Below are 27,958 nucleotides of genomic sequence, written 5' to 3' on the forward strand. Positions count from 1 at the left end.
ACACTATGAAAGCGTTTTAATGCTTTTATTACAGGTTCACTTCAGAACACAAAGAACAGTTGTCAAGTTAATACTACTGACACTCACTGAATTTACTAAAATTTATATTGTATATGTTTTTGTAATGTTTACCATGTAGCGAAATACAATTTTAGGAATACCGTAACATAATTTCCTATAACTCGAACTATAGAAAGCCTACCAATATCGATACACGCATCGACATTTCTATTCAGTGCCTTCACATATTCCTATTTCAAACAACGTCATTACGTTTCTTTTTGACGCCATCTTGACTTGTTATTGTCTTATTATGTGTTTATAGTAGAATACTATGTTTTCTCAGCGAGGGTTACCAGTTAAACAAGTTTTTGCAACATCTAGATTTCACTATATACCAAAGACATTATAAAGACATACATGATATATATGTTTAAATATATAAACAGACTAGAGAAATATGCAAGTTACACGCACAGTTATGTTGCCATGGGAGGTGTGGCTACTTTATACATATGAGGTCGATATACAATGTTCATCGGTAGATTAGGTCTACTGTAATTATTTGGAATAGGGATAGGACATACTTCCAACACATGAGCTCCGATATGTCCCGACTAAAATAGATGTATATTTTCTGGAGTACCAACTTCAACTTACGAATACCAAAAATATTAACGGCAGTAGGGCAATTAGTCTAAATGACAAACATTAATCTTAATTGATATTAGAAAACAAAGGGAACTAATTATTCAGTTTATTCAGTATAGCAGTCAAAAAGGTTCGGAAGTTTTATCTTTTTTTCCGACAAGTAATTTATTGAACATACGGAAAAAACATGCGCCACCTGCTGTCATAATTTGGCTACTTGCATTCGGCTTAGTTGCATTCTGCCTACTAACTGTTGTTAACTGCATGAGTTTACGACGCTTAGTGTCGAAATTGATTTTGACTGGTGTTAAAGTACAGTTTCATGACGTTTGTAAGAATTTAGAAGTACACATTTATGACAGTAAATTTATTTGTTATTCGATCAGGAATCAGGAATTATGAACACATAACATTGGATAGTCACCAAGCATGTTGCAACAATAATCAAGTATAAACGAATAGACAAGAAGCATGGTGGAATTGTAATGAAGCATATTAGAATTAATATCAGTCATAATGTAAATAAAGCACATTTAAAGTATAAAGCGTTGCAACGCGAAAGGATTGAATAATTTGGAGAGTTCTGTTGTTGTTGTTGTTGTTGTTGTTGTTATATGTTGTGATAGTACGAGTATTACTTATATAAAGTATAAAATACATCTCTCATTGTATGAGCGAGGATGGCCGATTGGTCTAAGCGATATACTTCTACTCCAGGGGTCAGTGATTAGAGCCCAGTTGAGAGTTACTTTTTTCCTTGCTTTTATTATGTTCTTGTTTTTGTACTGGAGCTTTTACATCCAATGTTTACATTTATCAATTTAAAGCATTTAATGACAAACTTAAATACCTGCCCAAATCTGTGAAAAGGTCCCTTTCAAAGGACAAGGTTACTCCGTCAAGGGAGTGCTGACAAAAAAGACCTTCTAATCGCTCCTCGCGCGCTGTGCCGCTTTTATGGCCTCTCTAGACGCCACAAGTCGTCGACCCGAATCTCAGAACGGTTTCCCCAGCACGTTGAGCGTACCGCCGTCCTGGGACACTTCCATGATCTTCATAGGGCCATCCCCTCGAAATCCTGGCCTATATATCTGCCCAAGATCCGCCCCGCCCGTCTTCTATGCTGCCTCCTCCGCTGCTCTCGTCCCTCTTCCGGCGATGTAGTGCACTATCCACTTGCGTACAATTAGCATTCCGCTTGGCGATCCTTCCAAGTTCTGTGAGTCAACGAAGTCAGCGGGAGAGAACGACCGAGTCGAGGGATGACGGTACTCGCTAGATTAACAGAGCAGCCCGCAGAAGTTCCCCTATCCAACCCTCCTCAGTATGGCGTACTATTTGAGTCGAAAGTCTATGTAGCCTTCTAGGTAAACAGAAATTTGTACTTCGAAGTACATATTGTACTTCGAAGTACAAAAATTGTACTTCGAAGTACAAATATGAAATACACTTCGACGTATAAATTAGTACCCCGAAGTACAATTTGTACTTCGACGTACATGTTTGTACTTTTGAGGCTCTTTTCCTTCAGATTTATTCGCCGGTTCTTTTGCTACCTGGTTTGTTCATTCGATTGCTGTATATTTATTTTTCGACCGATTTCTACCAATCTAGTATCATTTGAAAGCTGGAAATCTTACCTTTGCGAAGATATAAATATACTAGAAAGGTTTTGCGAATTAAGAGGCGTAAATACCGTTCCTAATAGAAACACAAATACGGGTTCAACAATATGTGTACTCGTCGCCGCGACTGAATTTTTCGATTGGAAAAATGTAAATTTAAAACATAATTTTTTCTTTCGCCAATTTTACTAAAAAATGTTACCAGTCAATACAGAAACGTATACATTTTATGTTTTTATTTATATTTTTGAAAAAAAAATGCAATCACGCGCAGTAAATGTTTAATATGCGGATCAAAGCAACAGATGTAAGGCGTCATCTGATTGGCTAACACTCAAGGGTCGGTAAAAACTGTACCTCGAAGTACAATTTTTAGGTTTTTACCTAGTAGGTCTTGTTGACTTTTGACCCAAGTGGTACGCCATGCCTCAGACGATGTTGTGAAACCACTATCCACCTTCGGACATTACCATTCCGCTTGGCGATTTTTCGGAGTCTTCAAGAAAATCTCTCGCCCCGGTCGCGACGTTCACGCTCCAGCTGCTGACCGAGCTCTTTTAAACTAGGGATTACTATTACATTTATAGAGTAACCTTGATTTTTTTGACAATCGCCCTTTCCATTTACATTTTCAACTTTAATCGCCAGCTGACAGATTCAATCGCCATTGGCGAATTTGTCGATCGGAAACGCAAAAATATAATATCCTGACTTTGAAATAAAACAAGAAAATACGTTTTAAATAATTTAATTAAGCAAAAAGATTTAAATTATTGTTGTTGTTTTGGTCACTTGTTAGTCGCATATTTACCGCATGAAATGTGTGTTATTAATTGCACGTGTGTTCAAACCACACGTAAATGTTGGTAAATAAAAATTATACTACATTTGTGTCCTCACATTGCTTTTTATTAGTTTATTTTTTCCCCATCGAAATATATGGTATTTTGATATTTGATTAACACGCAGTTTTCTTTCGACACATTCAAATCAAACTTTAAGAGCCGCGTCATGCGAAAATGGGTCTTATGGCGCGTTGGCTAATGTAGCTGAAGACCTGTCTGCGCAGTTGCGTAGTCTGGTCAAGAGCTGCGCTGTTCGCTATGAATCACGAAAGGTTTCGTGGTCTCATTAAGTATATTCTGTCCTACTGCGAGATGTGCAGGCTGGCCCATAGCTACGCTACCCGCATATGGCATAAGACCCATTTTCGTATGACCCGACAATTTAGGGGAAAAAATAAGGTGTCCGAATATTATAATTATATTGAAATAAATTGCAATATTACAATGTGCACAAATTCTCTTGTGATTAACTCTTCTGTCTCTGCTTAAAAAACTCGATACAACTTCACAGCTTTGCTAACTCTTGCCTGAAATTGTAAAGAACAGAGGTTAACCTTTACTTTCTAAGCATAGAGAAATTATATGTTAAATATCGTATCTACTTCGTCTGCCAACATCCCACATCCGGGCATTTTTACCCCTTGATAAACACGTATCTGGCTGCGAGACGTGTTTCTGGTTTGCGGCTCACTAGTCCATAAAGCCATTACACTAAAATGAGATAAAATATCTATCTATAATCATCTTCTAGATGTATTGATGATATGATGGATCATATCATAGAGTGGAATATACCATAGAAAACCAAACATTCCTTCGACTAAGCTTTTAAGTATTTTCATCGGCAGGTTGACCATTTGAAACGAATTTGAAACTTGTTGAACTTTACATTGGCTGCTGCATTCATTCAAGTATTGGTTTCAATGTTACACTGTTACTTTTTTTACTCTGTGAAACTCCTTCAGCAAGAATATGAAGCAAGCACATCTGCGCAACTTGTGTAATGAAACGACAAAAACACGTGTCCTTTGGTTCAATGTTTACTGATTCAATAAAACATACAAGACACAATAAAGCAACAAAAAACACACATTATACAACATGTCATTTTTTTACCATTATTGCTATTCTTACTTTCATACTTGCAATTACAGTTAACAAATAACCAGTATTGTTATTTCCCATATAATTTAAATTTTCGATACTATATTTCATAATGTATACCGGTAACACATATTTTAATATATATAAGATTTTTTCAAATACTTGTATAGCTAAATAGTTTTTGAAAGACCGGACATGTTCTGCAATTGATCGCAACCATTTGAGACACATTAGCACAGATACAGAAAACTTTCATTAAAATTGTATGAATTTAGAGAGGACGATAAATTATAATTGTGTCGAGAGTTTTTGTCGTATTGTATTTGTTTGAAAGATTTACACAGACTACACAGGCTCATCTGGGTCTCCACTTTAAGCACATGCATGCATGGACCCATGTTTTTCCAGAATGCGGCTATATTGCAACAATCTGCTGTTAAGAGTTTCATTTTTTGCATTTATTTCGTGTTAACAACAGATTTTCATGATGAATACATTCATCATTTGCTTTTAAGAAGAAAAAGTTGTAATTTACATAATTTGTGTAATAAAAACACAGTACATTTGAAAAAATCCGACTAATGGCATTCAATCACATTATCATTATTAAGTCAACTGACATTCTGAAACAAAGAAATTTAAAAAGAAGGATTTAAAAATACATGCTCCTATTTAATTGTTTTTTTAAATACTATTACTGCACAAAATGCGAAATGGAATGATTTACAGTAAAATCATGGTGAAACAGGATGGCATGTAGCTTATTTACAACTGAAGTATTCATAAATAATGTGATAAAGTTCATGAATAAATGACTATGTCTAGAATTTGATTATTAATTCACACTCTATTCCATTCAGTACAACAGTCACTAGTACACTGATGATAATTTCTAGTACATTGACACCCCATCTCTGACTTACAACCAAAAATGCATAAATATGAACAGCAGTGTTACCACAAAATATATTGAAATGTTTCAATCACTAATAAATAGATATCAGCATCAATCTGGGAAAACAGGGCTTAATGAACGTACAGTAAGAGTCATCCCTGATTGATCTGCAGGATATAGAGAATACTAGGTCGGTGCCGAATAAAGCAAAGTTTATTTTGCGAGGCTTAGAAAATCTGAACCACGAGCCTTGGCGAGTGGTTCAGATTTTCATGCCGAGCAAGATAAACTTTGCTTTATTCGGCACCGACCTAGTATTCGATTTATCCCATCAATTTTCTTAGTCGTAAATTATTTCTTTAAAAATAAAATAGGAAAATCAAACTAGACGGAAAATCCCAAAGACATTTTAAGCAAACATTGTTTCATTATTTAAATCGTGTCGAGCCTCATACATTACAAAAAGACCAGTAACTAACCTGTTTTTCTGTTTATCATACCTCTACGTCCCCAATTTTTAAGAAATAATGAAAAAAAGACACTGCATCTTTAGCGTGAAACAACATGCATTGTGTCGTATGACGTGTTAATAAAGACAGTCACGAGTACGCGCACTTAATATTTGTAAATAATGTTTATTTGCTTTTTGAGTTGCATTATGTGTTAAAAATATATTACATCTTGGTATCAAATTGTTTGTTTTGTTGAATCTGATTCGATTTTACTAAAAATGATTACTTTATAGTTGATTCCGAGTAATATGAACATTCTTCGCCGCGCGTGACAGCTATATTTCAGCACTGCCGAAATAGAGGAAAATTTATTCCACAGTGGTTTATTTCGACAATGCACGTCTTGACAGGCTAATCTGGGCAGAAACTTTACACACATTAATTAAGCCCAGTTTTCACATAGCAAGGCTCATAAACAACTAAAAGCAAAAAATAATGCATGTTGAATGTCAAAGCAAAAAGCACATTCTGAAAAGTTTAACTATACACAAAAGTATATATACCTATTTATACATAATTAACATATTATTCATAAGAGACTCAATTTGTTTTCAAAATAGCAATAGAACAAAATGTCAATAAATCACATTCAAAAGGAATGCATTCTAAAACTTGATGCTCCATCATCAAAATCACTCCTTAAGGCATTATTTTTTACATAGATGAAGTTTGCATCAGTAATGTTTTGATAAATTTCTTTGTAACTTAATAAATGGTAATCATCTGTCCATGTGAAACTGCTGTAACTGCTGAACGTTTGTGCCTCCCACTGGGAAAACCTGGCTTAATGCATTTAGGGATTACACCCTATGCACATGCATTAAACCAGAACGAGGCAAAAATATTCAGATGTTACAACAAGTTCATACCAATGATTTACATACAATACTTCAAGTTATTTATTTATGTGGTGAACTGTTCAACTCCACAAAAAATGTCACCTATCTTTGTAGTCTTATTATTATTTTGTTAAATGGCCATCTAAACATCATTATACTCCATATGTTAATGGCAAAATGTTTTTATTTTGTTTGCCTAAGCTTTAAAGTGATTTGTGTTTGCTTTGAGCAAAAACGTGAACGATGAACCGAAAGACAGTTTCATCATATAATGAAATTGCATATCAATATTTATTTGTTTGATAAATTATTATTGAAAAACATAAACCTGAAGCATAACTTAGGAAAAAGTGTTCAAAAATAAATAAAGAATAAGTTTGCAGATATAGACTTTTTATAACTTAACACAAGAGATTTGTAAGTTGTTTTTTGTGTCATCTGTCTGCGGCTACAAGCATGTTTGCACAAATCAGACAGTTGATTTCACAAACAGTTACCACTCTAGGCTGCCATGGTAACATTACAACGACTCAAGAACTGTCCTATCTCTCCACTTTCTCATCTCCAGATGCGGCAGGTGTTGTCTTTACTTCCTGGAAAAACAATAACCACTTACTTTGGCTAGTGTTGTTAAATAACCATATTTTTTACATGTTTATCTTTTCCATATTTTGTTAAATTTATTTATTTGATTGTATGGCTTTATAATTTGTGCTGCATCAACTAACTCTTTGTCACAAAGGTGATTTATATCCTTGCAACAATTTCTTTTTCAGGGAATAAATAAACATGAATGTGTAGATGACCGGGGATGAACATGTGTAGATGACAGGGGATGAACACTGCTTCTTGCACATCTACACCTTTTGGTGATGACATATGTGACATTTTATTTTAATTGCTTGAGAAACATGGACGTACTTTGCTCCATCAATGTGTGTCGATAAACCAACCAACCAATCAACAATCCATTGACTAACAGATTAAATCTAATATACCCCCTAACAGAGGTAGTATTATAAACTACTCAGCTGACACAACACTGACAGAGAGACACAAATATACTCTTCCATTCTTCCTAAAACAATTGCAAGATTCAAACACAACAACAGTCATGATTGTGTTTTTTCTCGTTATTTCCAGTGATAATGGTGTTTCCCTGTGACGTAATAAAAATCTACATAACATTTAATAAAATCTCCCATTTACAAATGCAGCAAGTTAATTGTGTGGCCTTCTTTGAAGTTATATTAATTTACCCTGACAACTGCCCAATGCCTTGTCAGTCCAAAAGACCTAAACGTAATTTATTAATTACCAGTGACCATGGTGTTTCCCCATAGTTTCAAGTGATGATGGTGATTCCCCCATAGTTACCAGTGATGGTGGTGTTCCCTTCATAGTTACCAGTGATGATGGTGTTTATAGTTACCAGTGATGATGGTGTTCCCCCCATAGTTACCAGTGATGATCGTGTTTCCCCATAGTTTCAAGTGATGATGGTGTTTCCCCCATAGTAACCAGTGATGGTGGTGTTCCCTTCATAGTTACTAGTGATGATGGTGTTGCCCCCATAGTTACCAGTGATGATGGTGTTTCGCCATAGTTTCAAGTGATGATGGTGTTTCCCCCATAGGAACCAGTGATGGTGGTGTTCCCTTCATAGTTACTAGTGATGATGGTGTTTCCCCCATAGTAACCAGTGATGATGGTGTTCCCTTCATAGTTACTAGTGATGATGGTGTTCCCCCCATAGTTACCAGTGATGATGGTGTTCCCCCCATAGTTTCAAGTGATGATGGTGTTTCCCCATAGTTACCAGTGATGATTTTGTTTCACCCATAGTTAACAGTGATGATGGTGTTTCCCCATAGTTAACAGTGATGATGGTGTTTCCCTCATAGTTACCATTGATGATGATGTTTCCCCCATAGTTACCAGTTATGGTGGTGTTTCTCTATTTACCAGTGATGATGGTGTTCCCCTCATAGTTGAAAGCACAGCTAAAGATCTCGTCTGTGTGTCCCTCCAGGATCTGTTTGCACTCCCCACTCTCAGGGTCCCAGAGACGGGCCGTCTTGTCAGAGCTTGCCGTCAGAACAGTGGTGCCTTGAGGGTTGAACGTAATCTACAAGCACATTCAGTCATCTAAGAAGATGTAAATATATGTTTAGTGAGGCTTAAAAATTATGTCCCATAGTCTGAAAGATCTCAATAATACAATAATGAATGTACATGGAAATTAAAAATTATAATTATGTAAGTAGACTAATATAAGTTTATTTAGTGTGTTGTTTTTGCATGTCAATACCTGCCATTATAGGAAATGAGGTAATTGCCAAAATACATAGCACCTTGTTTTTCCTAATGAAATAAACATCTACACCATCATTGGAGATAACACATAAGCATAACCATGAGAAATGGTTTTAAATAACTTTTGGACTGCTCAATCTTAACTGTTTCCAACTCAGAAGCTAAGTGAAAATGTCTATATGCAACCAGCATAAAACCAAAACAGCCTGCAATAAGTCTATCCAGGTTAATTGCTGTTTGCTGCTCATCAGTATCTTAGGGTTGGAAAAGAAGCCTAAAATACTTTAATCTAGTATTAAAAAAGGTCAATAAATTTATTTGATTTTTCAGCAACTATGAACTACTCAAAGTGCTTATCTGACAGGTAAAGGGTTAACAAATCAAAAGCTAAAAATTCCACCTTAATGATTTCCCCCTCATGTCCCTCAAACTTGGACACAAGGGTATGAGTGCAGGCATTGTAGAAGCAAATTAAACAAAACATCAAAACAATTGCACTTCTCAGACTTAACAAATCACCTTAGAGATTTCCCCCTCATGTCCCTCAAACTTGGACACTAGTGTATGGGTGTTGGCATTGTAGCAGCGTGCAGTGCCGTCCGCAGAGGCAGTGAGAAGGTACTGCCCCGTCATGTCAAACGAGACATCCAGCACCTCATCCTCATGGCCTCGCAGCGTCCCAATACATGTACCTGTCACATAATAATGTTTTCTTATGTTTGTTCCAATATTACAGGGCCTGCATTCGCAAACAATTCTAGGACTTAAGTCTCTAAGAATAAAGAATATTCTTTACATTAAAATATTCCAGAATTGCTTGAATTTTTAGTAAAACTTGGCATCAAACACCTCTATCTATATAATACTTCATGTAGAACGTTTTATTAATGACATTATCACCAGTTGAGGCCTGTAAGTATTCAAATACTGAATGCATTTTCCTACGTTCAAAGTCTATTCTTTATTCTTAAGTCTAAGAAAGGGTTAGTGAATACGAGCCCTGATTTCATTTGGAAAGATTCTTCATAAAATAATCAATGCAATGCATTTTTCTGAACACCAGGCATTTTGTATTGAAATCAAGTACCATTAAGGCTATACTGCATTAAGTACTTTTCAAGAGCAACTTCCTCTTTTAAATGAGCCTCGCTCTGGGAAAATGGGGCTTAATGCATGTGCGTAAAGTGTCGTACCTATAAGCCTGTGCCATCTGCATATGCTAATAAGGACAACACTTTCTGCTTGTATGAACAAAAAACTAAAAGAAGAATCTTCTTAGAAAAAATCCTCTTTGGGTAGAACTTGTTGTTCCAGATTAGCCTCTGCAGAAGCACAAACAAATCCAGGATGACACTTCATGCAAATACATTTGGCCCTGTTTTCCCAGAGCGCAGCTCAAGCTCTCTTCATAGCTGTGCGCACACTCTTTCAGAGGCACCTACCATGGTTGGTCTCCCATATCTTGCAGGTCTTGTCCATGGACCCTGTGGCTATCAAGGAGCAGTCATAGTTGAACTGGGCACTACTGATCTCAGCCTTGTGTCCAATCAGTGTGTGGATACGCCTGCGAAACAAGAACAACAAGAGACTTGTTTGTTTGAGGAAGTTTTTGCCTTTTTAACCCTTTACCATTTAGATACGCATTTTGACGCATTTGTAGTCCTCAGAAAGTTACATTAAATTAAATACCTTTCTTACTAAATTTAAGTTTAAAAGGCTTCATTTCCAACCCTTTGTTATTGATGAGCAGCAAACAGCATAAAACCTTAACAGACTGCGAGTTACTCGCAGGCTGTTCTGGTTTTATGCTGGTTGCAAAAGCAATTTTTCAATTCGCTTCTTAATCTTATGGGGTAAAGGGTTAAACAGTCATTTCACTGCAGTTCATTGGTGAACCAGTACTAAGTTCACATATGTATGCCAATAACTGACTTTTGTCATTCTTGAATCACAGGTAGGAAGAAAATTGCCATAAAAATAATTTTTAAACCAATTCCAATACAAGTTCAAAGGATGGGTCAAGATTTAAAAAAAGATTACAGAAAAATATTCAGAGACAGAGGTTTCATTAATACATGGTTGAAGGGTACATCTCATACTATACGTGGTGTCCAAATATTAAACAACACATAGAGAAATGACTATCTAACAAGAGATGTGTTTGTCAGCAGGGTTTTTTTTGGCCCGATTTTATAGCCGAAATTCGGCTATGTTCCCAATCCCAAAAAGTATACTTTTTTCCCAAAATGTGGCAAAAAATTCCCAATTTCCAAAAAAACAAAAAAAAACTAAAAAAATTAGTTCTTTTAATTTGAATGATTATAAAGAGTAATATCAAATTTAGTATTTCCCTAATCAGTGGACTTTTCATGTGGAAAAAAAGGCTAATGAATTTATTTTCCCAATTTCATGAAAATGCCGATAAAATTCCAAATTCCAAAGCCATGGGCTATCTTCCCAAAAAGTGGAAAAAAAACCCTGGTCAGAAACACAATGCCCGTGTGTGTGTATCAGAGTTTATTAACAGGTCCTACTGGCCTCTTCACCAGGTCTTTGTAGCTTGAATTGTAAACACAATGCCCCTTATTGCACCGCTTTGAAATAAAATTTCAATATATCATTTGGCAGGTTTAGAAATTATCTCCCTTTTAAAGCTTATTACTTCCCTTGGATTGTATTTTTTGACTTTTGACCTTGAAGGATGACCTTGACCTTTCACCACTCAAAATGTGCAGCTTCATGAGATACACATGCATGCCAAATATCAAGTTGCTATCTTCAATATTGCAAAAATTATGGCCAATGTTAAAGTTTTCGGACGGACGCACAGACTGACAGACTGACAGACGGACTGACGGAGAGTGCAACTGCTATAGGCCACCCTACCGGGGGCATAAAAATCTTACTTGTGAATATTGACCAATTCAATTAAATGTTCACAGTGGATGATGAAATAAAGTAAATTTTCTTCTGCATACTTGTTAAAGAAAATTGCTCTGCTTAAGTTGCTAAGTTTTGGTACAAATTAAGATATCTATCACAAAGTACACTATGATAAACAGTACTTCAGCACATATTCATGAATCCTCAAGTTTGCAACAAGTCAAGAACTGCATCAAAAGAAGTTTTGAATCAGTGATGTTGCTGATGTTTTATTCAGTGCTCCTTATGGTTGCACATGGCCTTGCAAAATGCACTGTTATTTGTAAACAGTTTCAACTATGTTGTTCACACTTTGACTGTAACGGAAAGATTTCACATGTACTTAATAAGAGTTGTGCTCTGTGAAAAGGGGTTTAATGCATGTGCATAAAGTGTTGTCCCAGATTAGCCTGTACAGTCCGCTCAGGATAATCAGGGACGACCCTTTCCACTTTTATGATATTTTCTGTGTAAAGAAAGTCTCTTATTAGCAAAAATCCAGTTTTGATGGAAAAGGTTCTGCCTGATTAGCCTGTGCAAACTTCACAGGCTAATCTGAGAGAACACTTTACGCACATGCTTTAAACCCTCTTTTCACAGAGCGCGGCCCATATTTGATTCTTTTTATTGCAATAAATTTTTTATGTAAAACTCCTTGTATTTCTGGACCACCCCTCATTATGCAAAGACAGGTCATTTTCTATATTTGTACACGATAGCACAGTATCTGTTCTACCTACTTGCCACTGCTTACGTCCCAGACCATGACTGTGTGGTCAAAGGAGCCGGTAATCAGCTGGGAACCAGTTGAGTTGAATGAAAGGGAGATAATTTCCGCAGAGTGACCCTGAAAAAATGCATAAACAAAATATACAAACATTTAATGTGAAACTCTATATAAAAATATGAACTTCCTTGTAATTTTTGGAAACACAAACATGTGTAAGAAACAGGTTTCTATAGGCAATAAAGTAGAAATAGTACATATATTTCATATTAATCTGCATATTTTTATCAAACTAAAAATCCCTTATTTGCACATTCTTTGCAGTCTAACAAGTTTTTGGGTTTTCACTCTACAATTTGTGTCTGCTGACTGCCCTAAAATGACACTTTTTGCACATGCATTGAGCCCATTTTGGGCTTAAATAAGGCTCAAATAAAGACGGGTTTCACTAAGCACATGCATGAGTACTCACATTGAGGGAGGCTATTTCCCGCTCATTGCCATGCATGTGTACTCACATTGAGGGAGGCTATTTCCCGCTCATTGCCATGCATGAGTACTCACATTGAGGGAGGCTATTTATCGCTCATTGCCATGCATGAGTACTCACATTGAGGGAGGCGACCTCCTGCCCAGTCTGGATGTCCCATAGCTTGGCTGTAGTGTCCATGCTGCCCGTGGCTATCATAGTGCTGGGAGGGTTGAAACTCAGACAGACCTGGGATAAACAAGGGTTAAAGTGTAACAAATAGGCTACAGTTTTATTTTGACATATTTAATTTAGTAACAAAAATAAAAAATTATAATTTGCACAAGTTCATTCGAGTGCAAATTAAAGGTTTAATCTACAGTGTAAAAAATGCTTATCAGTGTACTCTGTGATCAGAGTGCCTGCTGAAACTCAGACATACCTTAAATACAAGCACACTGTTGCCAGGATTAAAACATCTTAAAAAAACTAATATACAATTAGTGTTGTTTTTTCCAAAATCAAGCATATTTTGGACTAAGTCTACTGTATACATATCTAATAAAGTAAAAATGGGTAGGAGATATTTGTAAAACATGTAAACATGCCCACCTCCCCTATTAAAAAGCAATATTTGATGTGTGAAATCTCAAATCAGAATGTGATGAAAACAGGCAATTTTTTATAAATCATAGGACACTTATCAAATCAAAATTCATGACTCAATACCAAATTGAACATGTTTAAGTTGTTTGATCAGTTTGTGATTAACAATACGTATCTAAGTGGTAAAGGGTTAGTTCGGTGGTGAGAGGTTTTGCTGGCCCTAAAACGGTTTAAATTCATGATCATGATCCCAGTTTTAATTATTTAATGATTATAGTTGGTGTTCTCTTATAGAGTAGTGGATAAGGAGAAGAAATTCCCTCCTGAAGAGAGTTTCAGGAGTTTCATCAAATGCTAAATAAAAAATAATAAAACAAGATGTGTTTGTAAAACACTATGTCCCTCCCCCATATATTTGACCTTGACCTTTCACCACTCAAAATGTGCAGCTTCATGAGATACACATGCATGCCAAATATCAAGTTGCTATCTTCAATATTGCAAAAGTTATGGGGAACAGACAGGGCAAAAACAATATGTTCCCCAGTATAGACTGGTAGACTGATGGACATAAAAATCAAGGACTCTTACTAATATTCATAAGGAGCACCGCATAACAGGCGCCAACGCTCGGCTGCAGGTGCAGTTTTGAATAAATGAAAGCTTGTCACATTTTTTTTAAGGGGGTCACAGTGACCTTGACCTTTGACCTAGTGACCCAAAAATGGGTGTGGCATGTAGAATTCATCAAGGTGCATCTACATATGAAGTTTAAAAATTGTAGGTGGAAGCACTTTGATTTTAGAGCCAATGTTAAGGTTTTAGCACAACGCGGACGGCAGACGACAAGCTGGCTATGACAATACCTCGGGTTTTCTCTGAAAACCGCCAAGCTAATAAAATTAGTAAGAGGAATAAGGGACAACATATTTCAAGACGAATTAACACTGAAAACCTGCTTACTATTTCAGCAGTGTGCCCTCGGAATGTGTGGTAACATTTGCCAGACTCAAAACTCCACAGTTTACACGTCTTGTCAAAAGAACCAGTGGCTATCTTGTCCCTGCAATACAAAATGTGATACCAAGGACTTGAAATATGCTGCTGGGAAATATATGAGCTCCCGTCTGGGAAATCTGGGATTACTGCATGTGCATACACAGGCTAATCAAGGACGACACTCTTTGCGGAATCTGAACTTTTGCTAAAACGAGACTTCTTTTAAATCAACAATATCATAAAAGCTAACAGTGTCATCCCTGATTACCCTGTGCAAACTGCACAGGCTAATCTGGTACGACACTTTACGCACTTGCATTAAACCACCTTTTCACAGAGCACGGCTCACCCATAGGGCTTATTGTAGGCTATTGCATACACTACATTGACTCACCCATAGGGGTTATTGTAGGCTATTGCATACACTACATTGACTCACCCATAGGGGTTATTGTAGGCTATTGCATACACTACATTCACTCACCCATAGGGGTTATTGTAGGCTATTGCATACACTACATTCACTCACCCATAGGGGTTATTGTAGGCTATTGCATACACTACATTGACTCACCCATAGGGGTTATTGTAGGCTATTGCATACACTACATTCACTCACCCATAGGGGTTATTGTAGGCTATTGCATACACTACATTGACTCACCCATAGGGGTTATTGTAGGCTATTGCATACACTACATTGACTCACCCATAGGGGTTATTGTAGGGTATTGCATACACTACATTCACTCACCCATAGGGGTTATTGTAGGCTATTGCATACACTACATTCACTCACCCATAGGGGTTATTGTAGGCTATTGCATACACTACATTCACTCACCCATACGGGTTATTGTAGGCTATTGCATACACTACATTGACTCACCCATAGGGGTTATTGTAGGCTGTTGCATACACTACATTCACTCACCCATAGGGGTTATTGTAGGCTATTGCATACACTACATTCACTCACCCATAGGGGTTATTGTAGGCTATTAAATACACTACATTGACTCACCCATAGGGGTTATTGTAGGCTATTGCATACACTACATTCACTCACCCATAGGGGTTATTGTAGGCTATTGCATACACTACATTGACTCACCCATAGGGGTTATTGTAGGCTATTGCATACACTACATTCACTCACCCATAGGGGTTATTGTAGGCTATTGCATACACTACATTCACTCACCCATAGAGGTTATTGTAGGCTATTGCATACATTACATTCACTCACCCATAGGGGTTATTGTAGGCTATTGCATACACTACATTGACTCACCATAGGGGTTATTGTAGGCTATTGCATACACGTCATTGACTCACCCATAGGGGTTATTGTAGGCTATTGCATACACGACATTGACTCACCCATAGGGGTTATTGTAGGCTATTGCATACACGACATTGCGGTGGCCCTCAAGGGTATGTAACTCCTCCCCAGACGCTGTGTCCCAAACCTTGCATGTTCTGTCATAGCTACCTGTGATGAAACTGAAACACACATAGTTCTCTGTATTTATTTCAGCCTTTGGGAAAAGACAGAGTTGATTTGGCAGAGATAGGGAAACTCAATATTGTATTATAGTGATACATAACTCAGTTTTTTGGACACTTTAAAATAATTTTAAATTGTTGTGTATGAAAATTTAGATTCTTGAAAAAGTCCCAAATTATAGGTGTCCTCAAATTAAGACCAATGATCAATGAATTGTTAATAAACATCAACTGTATAAAGTTTTTTGCCAAATTGGTATTGATTTATGATAGTGGGTGCTTCTTAAGAACCACACCAATTAACATAATTTTAAAAACGTTTTTCATGATTTATTAATACTTTCAATTTTTCAAATTTGTTTTACAGAAAATTATGCCACGAATGTATTTTGAACAAGAGATGTGTTTGTCAGAAACACAATGCCCCCTAATGTGCCGCTTTTTTTTTTACCTTTGACCTTAAAGGATGACCTTGACCTTGACCTTTCACCACTGCAAATGTGCAGCTCTATCAGATACACATGCATGCCAAATATCAAATTGCTATGTTAAATATTTCAAAAGTTATTGCAAAACTTTACTGTAATATTAAAGTTTTGGGACAGAATGACAGACAGACAGGCCAAAAACAATATACCCCCGATCTATCGATCCGGGGGCATAAAAATTGAGTTCAAAAACAGCAGAATCTGTAATAACTGTACAATCAATATTTTTTGTGGGAAATACATTTTTACTATGGTGTTGATTGAGCGATCCCCTTATTTAACACAAACACAATTGAAAATGACCATTTTGCAAACTTCTCTATTTTTATCAAAATCTTTTTGTAAGCATTTAATTTCATGCAGACCAACATAAATTATTGTACAGTATTTGTTGATAATCCATGATCTGTCAATCAGCATTTAACCCATTCATGCCTAGTGGACTCTCCCATCCTTCTAAATTGGATCAATTTATTTCCAAAATTAGGGATGTCTACCATATTTATTTCTATATTTAGAATATTTCATATAGAAATTCCTTTAAGCAAACAGCGCAGACCCAGATGAGACGCCGCATTATGCGGCGTCTCATCTGGGTCTACGCTGTTTGCAATGTCCTTTTTTCAGGACGCTAGGCATAAATGGGTTAATCAAATGAACCAGAGAACTAAAATTACATATCAAACCATTAAACAATACCAATTGACACACTATGATTTGAAGGTTGTATTAGTCTTAAAAGTAACATTATGGTACTTACCTTGATCCGGATTTGTTGAAGGCTACATTGGTTAATGGAAGGATATGTGCACGTAAAACCTGAAATATAAACAAATAGTGTACTATAAACCAACATATGAGCCTGCCCTCATTATAGAAAATTTGGGCTTAATGCATAAGCGTGAAGATTTGTCTCAGATTAACCTTGAAGCCTGCACAGGCTAATCAGGGGGGACACTGTCTGCACAGGCTAATCAGGGACGACACTGTCTGCTTTATGGAATTTTTAACCCTTTCAGTGCTGGAACCGAATTTTGAAGGCCTTTGCAAACAGTTTGGATCCAGATGAGACGCCACAGATTGTGGCGTCTCATCAGGATTCAAACTGTTTGCTATTCTAATAATATTCTTTGAAAAAAATCGAAGAAAATGCAAATTTTAGAAATTCAGCAGACAACATTTTAGCAGACGACAAATTTCCCAGCATGCAAAGGGTTAATTGAAAGAAAGCAGACATTCCCAAAAGTATTTTGAGTCCACAAGACATCTGGTCCGGTAGTCTTAGATAACTTGCAGGACCGGACTGGGATTCATAGGACCGAAACATCAATGTACAAATATATATATCGTATTTATATATTTGTGAAGTTAAGTGTTATGTTGTTCGGCAACAACTCAGATGCTCCATTAATACTAAGTGTTGGTTGTTTTCCTAAGTCGATAAGTAGTATGGTTACATATTTGTTTTCTTAATTCCAGGGGTGTCAATTGACCCAAATTTGAAATCCGGAAAATTAAGCCAGGGGTCTGGGACCGCAGGACCCCAACGGGGATTAAGGGCCGAGTCCCTATGGGGGACACCCCCGTGACCTACCTTATTGTACTTTTTTGTAGTATTTCTAGTTGCAATTTCTGGTGACTACAATGTGAAATATTATAAACCATACCATCCGTATCACCGCATGTGTATCGTCATTCTATAAAAATGTTATAAAGAACGTCGAAAATAAATTAAAATTGACGAATCATACCGTATCCGAATACGACAGTCCATTAAAACATGTACATGTTTTGCACATATAATAAAATGTGCTTTATACATATCGTTTGAATGTAGAAAATGTAATTGAGTAACCAGTAACCTAGCAAATATGTAATCAATATATAATTCGGTTAACATATTGCCTTACAATATGCTACTGCAGTGCTTAATATTGCTCACTTAAAATTTCAAGATGGCGGACATTAGCAGCATTTCGCAGAATCGTTAGATTTTTTGGAAAGTAGAGAAGAGGTTTCGTCAGTTACCGTTCATTCTTTGCCAGCCGCTAACCAATTAGAAATTGATAAATAAAAGACCGGACGAAATTGGTACCAAGGGCAAATTTCCGGAATGCCTAGGAATATTCGTTCTCAAATGATCGCACACTGGAACGAATTCTATAAAATAAATCAACTTTTCTTCTTTAATTATTTCCCGGACATTTGGACCGGCAACATGGCATTTTCAATCGGACCTGTCTTTAAAACGTCGGTCAGGTCCGACGGTCCGACACTTTTGAGAATGTCTGAGAAAGTCTCATCTAAACAAACATACACAGTTTAGGCATTAAGTGCAATCATTGATGTGCCTGTGCATACTGCGCAGGCAGTGCAATCATTGATGTGCCTGTGCATACTGCGCAGGCAGTGCAATCAGTGATTGGCCTGTGCATACTGCGCAGGCTAATCTAGGAAGACTCTTCACACAGATGCATAGAGTCCAGTTTTCCCATTAGGAGGTTCATATATCAAAAGTCTGAATGTATCTGGCCAATTAAAATAAAAATGCTTCTTTACGTGACAACTTTACATCTCAAGAATGCTTAAACTTTTAAGCCTTCAGAGGAGTCTGTATATGTGTGAATTTAAACAATTTAGTACGTAAACTAGAGTGTTAACAAGATTTTACTATAGCCATATCAGGAAAAATGCCCTGCCCCTTGGCAGCCATGTTTTTCAAGCAAACGTAACCATTTTCGAACTCATCCAAGATATCATTGAGACAAATCTTCTGACCCAATTTCATTTAGATTGGACAATAAATGTGGCCTCTAGAGCGTTAACAAGGCAAATGTTGACGCCGGACGACGGACAAAATGCGATCACGAAAGCTCACCATGAGCACGTTGTGCTCAGGTGAGCTAAAAATAAATGAATTTCACTAAAGAGCTTTTTAGATAAGGTCCCTAAACTCACGGCAAGAAATAAATTGTAGAATTTGTGAAAGTATGGAAGGTAATATATTTGCTTGCCTTCAGTGGTGGCAAAACAGCATTTCTGGTTTGATAGCCAAAAGGAGCTTGGCATATAATGTTTTGTTGTGAATATTTGCTCAGCAACATACCAGTATACAGCAAAAGTTTTACCCATTTATGCCTAGCGTCTAGAAAAAAGGCCTTGGCAAACAGCATAGACCCAGATGAGATGCCGCATGATGCGGCGTCTTATCTGGGTCTGCGCTGTTTGCTTAAAAGAAATTCTGTAAGAAATATTCTAAATATAGAAAAAAATATACTAGAAATCCCCAGTTTTGGAAATAAATTGATCCAATTTAGAAGGATGGGAGAGTCCACTAGGCATAAATGGGTTAATGCACAGTGTCTGGGTACTTACTTTAAATAAATAAAAGTGGTGATCATCTTTGATGGCAAGTTTTTCTTGTAGACCTGTAAAATCAGTTAAGGAAGACTTCCCTGCAAGATTTTAAAAGTTTATTTCTACGATATTTTGAAAATATGATAGCAATTTGATTAAACCCTTTCCCACTCAGAAGCAAAGTGAAAATGCTTTTGCAACCAGCATATAACCAGAACAGCCTGCGAGTAACTCGGTCTGTCCAGGTTTTATGCTGTTTGCTGCTCATCCGTATCTAAGGTTTGGAGATGAAGCCTTAAAATCTTGAATCTAGAAAGAAAGGTCTTTAATTAAATATATTTTTCTGAGGGACTACAAATGCATGAAAATACGTATCTAAGTGGTACAAGATGAAGACCGAGACACCATAATGTAAAATTTATTTCAATAACTGTAGAAGTTAAAGAGATATAGAGTAGCTCAAAAGAACATTTACCAGAATGTTCTTTGTAAAAAAGAGAGATATAATTCTGCTTAATTGCAGGTCAGAGTTACATGACTTGGTCAGTGACCCCACAAAACAGGTGTTTCAATGAATACCTGTTTAAGAAACAGAGTTATGAAAATGTTGCAGTGTTTTTTTTTCCATTCAAATTTGGGTCCGGTAGTGGGACCCATTCCGAATGGAAAAAAGCATATACCGTAAATCCACGAATATAATACGCACTTTTTTACCTGCCGATTTTTCTTCAAGTAGGGGGTGCGTATAATATACGAGTTTAGAGCAGAACAAAATTTTTCCTGTGCAAATTTTCAACTTAATCGTTGTTATTCGCTTTGCGGCAGCCATTTTTAACTACACCATTACATCAAAGGGGTGCAACAGGGTTCGCGCAGTCGTTCGCCATTTGCAAAAATATTGAGAATTTGGCTCAATAAAAATCTTATTTGCGAAAATGCGAAAATCTAGTAAAATTTTATTGAAAACATCCGCCATTTATATCGACTGGTTTTCTATATTTGTCTCTTTGTTTTAATGACAGTGTTCGCAATTCGAACACCCGATTATGAGACATCGCTTGACCTTATTGTTATTGAAATGCGCATGGTAGCTGGCCAATCAACATTGAGTTCGCTTACACATGAAATGACGTTGTCGAATGAAACGTGGGATCGGGAGCTATCGGATAATATTGGGTCATTCATGCGCAGACACTGTATACTTTGAATACAGAGTTAATATCGTCGTCTGCCTTCAAAATAGCGACTGGACGCTAAGTCGTATAAAGAGATTAGCAAATGAAAAAAAACCTGACAATACCCGTAAATAAATATTTCTTAGCTGACCACTATTTATCTTTCTACCGCATATTTACCATATCTGAAGTAAAGAGTGGTAATTAAATAATTAGTTTTATGATGCTAATGGAGTCTATTACACCTTTCTGCCTCTTGCCGAATTAAATTGAAAGGTGATAATTAATTTGTTTTTTACTCCTAAACTAGCCTTATTGACAGCAGCGTATTTTAATCAAAGAGATTATGAAAAACACGAGCGGTTTAATTGTATTTTAAGTTTAATTAAAGTATCGAGTTTGTAACACTTCGGAAAAGTAATTCATCTAGACAACTATAAAAACGGAAGTACATGTAACCATTTTGTCTTCTTATTACTTTATTATTATTATAATTATTATCGTCCTGAATATTGTCGAATCGAATTAAATGTGAAAACAAAAGACAGCGTTTCTGCTTCTTTCTTTTGCAATTATGACTGCTTGACCCGGATGTCAGCAAGCGGCCAGTGTGTTATCAGTAACAATCAATTTTATTATGCAACTGTCATGACAACAGCACTATAACACAGCCCGATCAATATACTGGGGTATTACTGTGAAACCGATAGTTGACAACACCAAATTGATTTGCTATTTTCACAACACAAAAATATATTGACAATTTTTTTCGGAAATGGCCGATTTCGGACACTGATTTTTTAGTGCGTATTTTAAATGGAATTTCAATTTTTCCCAATAAATTTTGACCAAACTCGGGGGTGCGTATTATACACGAGGGCGTATGATATTCGTGGATTTACGGTATTTTTCCCAAATGAGACCTAAAAAATACCAATAGATGGTTTCCAAAAAAGATTAATTTTTATAATTCCAAACATATCAATTATTTCTAAATCCAGCTCTGTAAGTTGAACCTTAGCAGTGATTTTTTTTGCTTTTATTTGTTACAGCCTGTTGCCATTTGAATTGGGAAAATTAGCGCGTTAAACCGTGAAATTGGGAAAAATAGCGTGATTCACCATGAAATTGGGAAAAATAAAGCAATATAATTATGATTATAAGTAACAGAATTAATATTGTTTTTAAGTGCATGTTCAGGGGATTTTCTAGTCATTTTGGGAAAAGGAATCTGGTCAAATTGGGATTTTTTTAAATCAATTAAAAGTGGCAAATTTAGGAATTACTTATCAACAAAAAGGACTAAACTAAAGTTATATATTTTGTAGGATGTTTAAAAAATAAAGTTAAGATCTAGAGTTAAGAAATCATAATTAGGTCATAAGAGACTTGTATCTTTTATACCTAATGATAAAATATGACATTTCTGCAGTGAAATATTAGCAGTGAAAAGAACAAATTGTTATTTGTGAAAAAAACACATTTTCGGAACTCCTTTTTCTATTTTTTGGTTATCAAAAATAATTATATTTATATTTTCTATGATCATGAGTAAATAAAAATTGACATTCCACCGAATCCAATACATTTTCTTTTTATTTCATGCTTTTTCACCATTTATTTACATTTTATAAGAGTTTAACTAGAGAATTTTGCTTGTATAATGACGTCATTTTGTGTTTTGAAATGTATTGAGGCACGCCACGGGAGAAACTCCGAGAAAGGGTAAATTTTCAGCAAAGGGAAACAGCTGTTAATTATTTTTTTGAAAAAGGGGCATAAAAGAAACAGAAAATTTGAGGGATGTCAACGAATATCCGAAGATCCGAATATTCGGTCCTGGACCAAATATTCGGATACAGTTTTCCGAATAAAAGAATAGAATATTCAGAAGAAAAAAAAAAAATCGAGTAATTTCAGAGACTTTGTATTCGTGAAATATGCTTCAAACATTGTAAAAAAAGTTGTTCCTCGTGTCATAATGTTTATTCCGGTAGGCGTGATAATGCGTCGCTATGGTGATGACAGTATACCGGTCATAAATCCCGCTTATTGCCTAACAAAGACAGACACTTTGTGTCAAAATTATGATAGGTGCAAATCGCGTCGGCAATCAAAACACCGACCTGCACTTGATCCAATGACTCCAATTACATTTAAAATTATCAAAGATTAAATGAGTAAAGGAAAAGCCAACTTGGTGTAAAAAACAAATAAGACCGTATGGCAATTAAAACACCGACCCGTCTTGATCTAATTACTCGAATTACATTTAAAATTATCAAAGATTAAATGAGTAAAGAAAGAGCCGACTTGGTGTGAAAAACAAAAAAGATCTTATGGTTATAATCACGTTGTCCAATCAAAAAAGCTTTTAGAAAATAATTTACTTAACCTCTAATGAGTATTTGCGTATCGTATGGTCCAAACTTTAATTAAGTACTCAATATTCAATCAGGTATTTTACTTAAAGAAATGCTTTTGGTAGTTCGCCCTCATTTAATTGAAAATATTATAATTGCTACACGCTTTAAGTAAATCTCTGTCCAAGCAAAATGCCACCTACGCCTTCCGCTGCTTGGAAGTATTTCACGACATCATCCGATAAGAAGTCGCCGATCCAAGTGACTTTTAAACGTTGCAACTTTAAAAGACTGACTGTTTAGTCTGTTAAACAGGTTCAAAGTGTGTTGTGGCTATGTACATACTTAGTTTAAGTTCAGCTTAAATTATATTTAGATCTAACTGTTTTGTCATGTAATTATTTTGTTGTCATGTAATATTATGTTTCTGGTTTTATTGTTGATGTACAATAAAAAAACAGTTTTTGTCATGCAATTTAAACAATAACAAGAAATGTGTTTGTCAGAAACACTATGTCCCCTTCTGCGCTGCTTTGACTTTTTTTTTGACCTTTGACCTATCAACACTCAAAATGCGCAGCTCCATGAGATACACATGTATGCCAAATATCAAGTTGCTATAGTCAATATAGCAAAAGTTATTGCAAAATGTTAAAGTTGGCGCAAACCAACCAACAGACCAAGCAACAGACAGGGCAAAAACAATATGTCCCCCACTATAGTGGTGGGGGACATAAAAAGTAATCAACAAAATCAGCTTCAAATTAGCGACGGCAACGCTGTGTCAATATTTAGTCACTTCCGGTGCACTTCCGGTAAAAACGAAAGTAGAATTCATGGAGTAATGGTACAGTAAACAAAGTTGACTTTTTTCCAACAGATGTTGACTGAATATCCGAATATTCGTTCGGAAGGGTGACCAAATATTTGAATACCAAAATCAGTATTCGTTGCCATCCCTAGAAAATTTGTTCATGTCAGTGTGCCACGGGTGAAAATATTATTTTTCTATGATCACGAGTGCCACTCGTGAAAATATATTTTCTATGATCACTTGTGAAATAACAAACAATCTTACACTTACATGAAAAAATATCCTCTATTTCTTAAAAAAAAATAAAATGGGGGGGTGGGGAATTTGGATTTTTTGGGTGAAATTTTGGCCAGATTTTTTGGGAATAAACGTGGATTTTTGCAATTGGGATGCAGCCAAATTTCGGCGGTAATTTTGAGCAAAAAAATCACTGCTTAGAAAATATAATATTAAAATCACTTTTATTATCAATTTTAAAGTATTTGTAAGCATTAAATTAACAACAATAATTTCCCAATTTAAGGCAAAAGTATGCAATATCCAATCCAAATGGACCCAGTCCCAAAATGGTGGAAAAAAAACACTGTGTTGTATGTTGACCTTTACCACAGCATAACACAGAAGCAGACATTTGGGTGAGTAGTTCAGCTAGGATTATTTAGTGAAGAGTCAAACTAAAAATTGAGAGGGTAATTGACATCTAGCTCGCAAGGATACGCCCCAACAGTTTCCGAACTTGGTCCGTCTTTGAGGCTGTGATTAGTGGCTCTTTCCTTGCTATTTCATCTACAACAGCATCTATATCAGTTCTGAAAAATAAAGGGTTCACAACAGTATAAAATATATTTTATGTAGTATGTTTTAAGCTATAACATTTTGACTTCACTACATTATTGCATAGTAAAATACAGTAAGACAAATTTATGGAATGAACATTATAAATTATATTTAAGATGACAAGTTAGAATAAGGTCTTTATATCAATGTTCGCAAACATAAATATTTAAGCATTTGTAAATAGATCATTGTATGATTATCATTATGTGCAATTGCCTTACTCAGGTTTTAGGTCCAATAAATCTATTGATTTTGTCTTCAAATTTCCTCCCTGTTCGTACTCCAAAATAATTCCTGAAACAAAGACAAATGCATACAATCTTAGTCCATTAAATTAGCCACACACTGGGAAAATAGGTCTAAATACAGTGTTGTCTCAGATAGCCTGTGCAGTCACAGTGACCACACTTTTCGCCTATTCTGGATTTCTGCTTACAAGAGACTTTCTTTAAACAAAAACAATGAAGGGGAACATGTCGACTTAGATTAGCCTGTGAATACTACACCCCTGTTGAGCCCTTCACTTGCACAGAAAACATTTCATCAGCCTTCAGAAAGTCTGGCATATACCCATTCATTGGCAGTGCCATTTCTGATGTCCAGACAGCCCTGGCTCTCTATATTCCCCAATGGGTACATTGAGGAGAGCGCCCAAGTCTCTGAGGCAAGAACGCAAGGTCTTAAACGCAAGAAAGATAACACAATTTGTGCAGCATCCTAAGAAGAAATTTCTCCCACCATTTGAAGATTGTCAGGAATCTTTACTCTGGGGCAAATGCTGATTCCCTGCACAAACAACAAGTATAGAGGGGCTCCAAGGTCCAAAAAGTGCTAGGAACACCTAAGGCTAAACAAAATCAGCAGGCGCAACAGCCATCATCATCTGGAATGTCATCAAAACCAGCAAAGTCATTCCCACTTGGTGATTCAGGTTCAGTTTCAACTCTTGAAAGTGACACAGAAAGTGGTGATGTATGCTGTGTGTGCCAAAAAAGTAGTCCACCTGAATTGAGGAAGGATGCTACTGTTGTTTTTAAATAGGGTGAATGTATTATGTGTGTGCAGGGTTCAACATTAACTTTTTTTACAGCGAGACCATCGGACCAGCTCCTCTTAAAATGTACTAGCCCGAATCTGATGTCTACTAGACCATAAATGACATAGCAAATAAACACAATTGTTTCATGTAACTGTTTAATCAGGATTTATCAGTAAATAATCAGTGAACACCAGAAAGTTGGTTTGATGCATACAGTAAAACAATAAATAAATTTGTTTTTTGCTTTTCTTCATCAAATTCAAGCCATGGGAACAGACTCAATTTTCCATATGATAAAATTGATGTTTTCATTTTTCTTCATATTTACGTTTCCTGTCAGTTTTACCGTTGGATTCTTCTTTATTAACTGTTTTGTCAGACAAAAATCCGAACTTGGACAAAGCCATTATTTAAATTACATTATCTTGTCTGCTACGCAAAAATGTTTACATTGACGATACCGATTTTTTGATAGAAGTCATAAAAACACGCTGTAAAGTTTTACGACACTGCAGAAAATCATTATTATTCGTAACAACTTGACCAATGGAAACAAGCAATTCCTGTGGAAGCTCTCATTCGTGTCTAAAAATAGCGATGAATCATGTGAATGCTCCGCGTTAATTTATATACGATAGTTTAGTTCTGATGTAAATAACGGATACGAGAGTAATTTTACACATTAAGGAAAAAGGTTTTTACAGAAGTTAGTTATAGTTACATGAATCAGTACAGATTTTTTATGTACAACCAGTCGGACAAGCTAACCCGCAGTTTTACTAGCCCGACCACCGATCTTACTAGACAATGTCTGTCGGGCATGCCTTAGTGTCTAACCCTGGTGTGTGTATGCATTGGGTACATCTTGGCTACTGCATTTATGTATTGTTCTTGAGGTGAGATAGGTGGGATTGCTTCTTCAGGTGTTCCCATTGTGCAGAAGAATTAATGAAAATGTTACATTCTGTGAATATTGAGAATTAAAAATAAAATTAGACACTGCTTGAATATCAATGTGATATTTATTTTATGTGATGTCTTAAATTCCTTATAGTTTAATTGTTACATAAGTCATTGATTGCTACTTTGAATGGTATGGAGGTCTTTGTTTATTCATGTTTAATTTGATATTAGTCCTGGTTAAGCTATTTACCACAGATCAACCCAACTAAAAAATAAACAATAATCGCTGACAGTGGTGTTGTATTTCTTGCTACCACAGTTAAATTAAAGGTTTTTTTGTCACACTAAGGCATTTATCCAATGAGGTTATGTCAAATATGTTTGTCTTTAGAATCATTTCACTAATATATGAAGGTTTTATCTAGACCAAAATGAATATTCAAAGTACCGCAGCCCTATAGTTGTTGCATTTTATTGTGAATGAAAAAAAGCGAATCAATCATCCAACAGTGACTTACCAAGTCCGAGTGTTTAAGAACATTTAAGTTTAAAATAAAGTCTTAATCTCTATTTTGGAAACTTATCTAAATCATAAACAGTACAAAAGTGTATGTGGAAATTTTCAGAATGATCATTTGTTTGAACTTGCCGACGAGAACACAATCAGAAAACATATTACAGTGACATCATGGTCGATCAATACTTTAAACAAACGCATTAAATACAATGTCTCGTTAAATATTGCGTTCATGCTTTGTTTCAAAATCGGAGTTATTTTATTACCTGGCGGGTAGTATCTTAAAAGAAATCGTTTTAGTTTCATTTTTATGCGTCAACTGGATCTCGAGAAAAAATCTAACATGGAGAAGCGTCCTAGACTGCAAGACCAGACAACTCTAAACATTATCGAATATGACGACTCGTTCGACCGACTAGAGCTGGAATAAAAAACATATTTTCGAA

General features: G+C 36.0%; 1 protein-coding gene across 1 annotated transcript; it reads right to left on the reverse strand.

The window, feature by feature from the left end:
* Window positions 1–5,973: 5,973 nt before the first annotated feature.
* On the reverse strand, window positions 5,974–27,912 carry LOC127834968 (dynein assembly factor with WDR repeat domains 1-like). The gene is made up of 13 exons (XM_052361128.1): window positions 27,779–27,912; window positions 25,275–25,347; window positions 24,934–25,025; window positions 19,883–19,935; window positions 17,268–17,326; window positions 15,894–16,016; window positions 14,475–14,574; window positions 13,047–13,154; window positions 12,450–12,556; window positions 10,230–10,351; window positions 9,307–9,479; window positions 8,437–8,599; window positions 5,974–7,064 (listed from the first exon to the last, which is right to left on the reverse strand). Exons 1-13 carry the CDS (start codon window positions 27,816–27,818, stop codon window positions 7,030–7,032), a joined length of 1,248 nt encoding a protein of 415 aa, XP_052217088.1. The 5' UTR covers window positions 27,819–27,912; the 3' UTR covers window positions 5,974–7,029.
* Between the last annotated feature and the right edge of the window lie 46 nt (window positions 27,913–27,958).

This window comes from Dreissena polymorpha, chromosome 6 (assembly GCF_020536995.1).
Source record: "Dreissena polymorpha isolate Duluth1 chromosome 6, UMN_Dpol_1.0, whole genome shotgun sequence".
NCBI lineage: Eukaryota > Metazoa > Mollusca > Bivalvia > Myida > Dreissenidae > Dreissena > Dreissena polymorpha.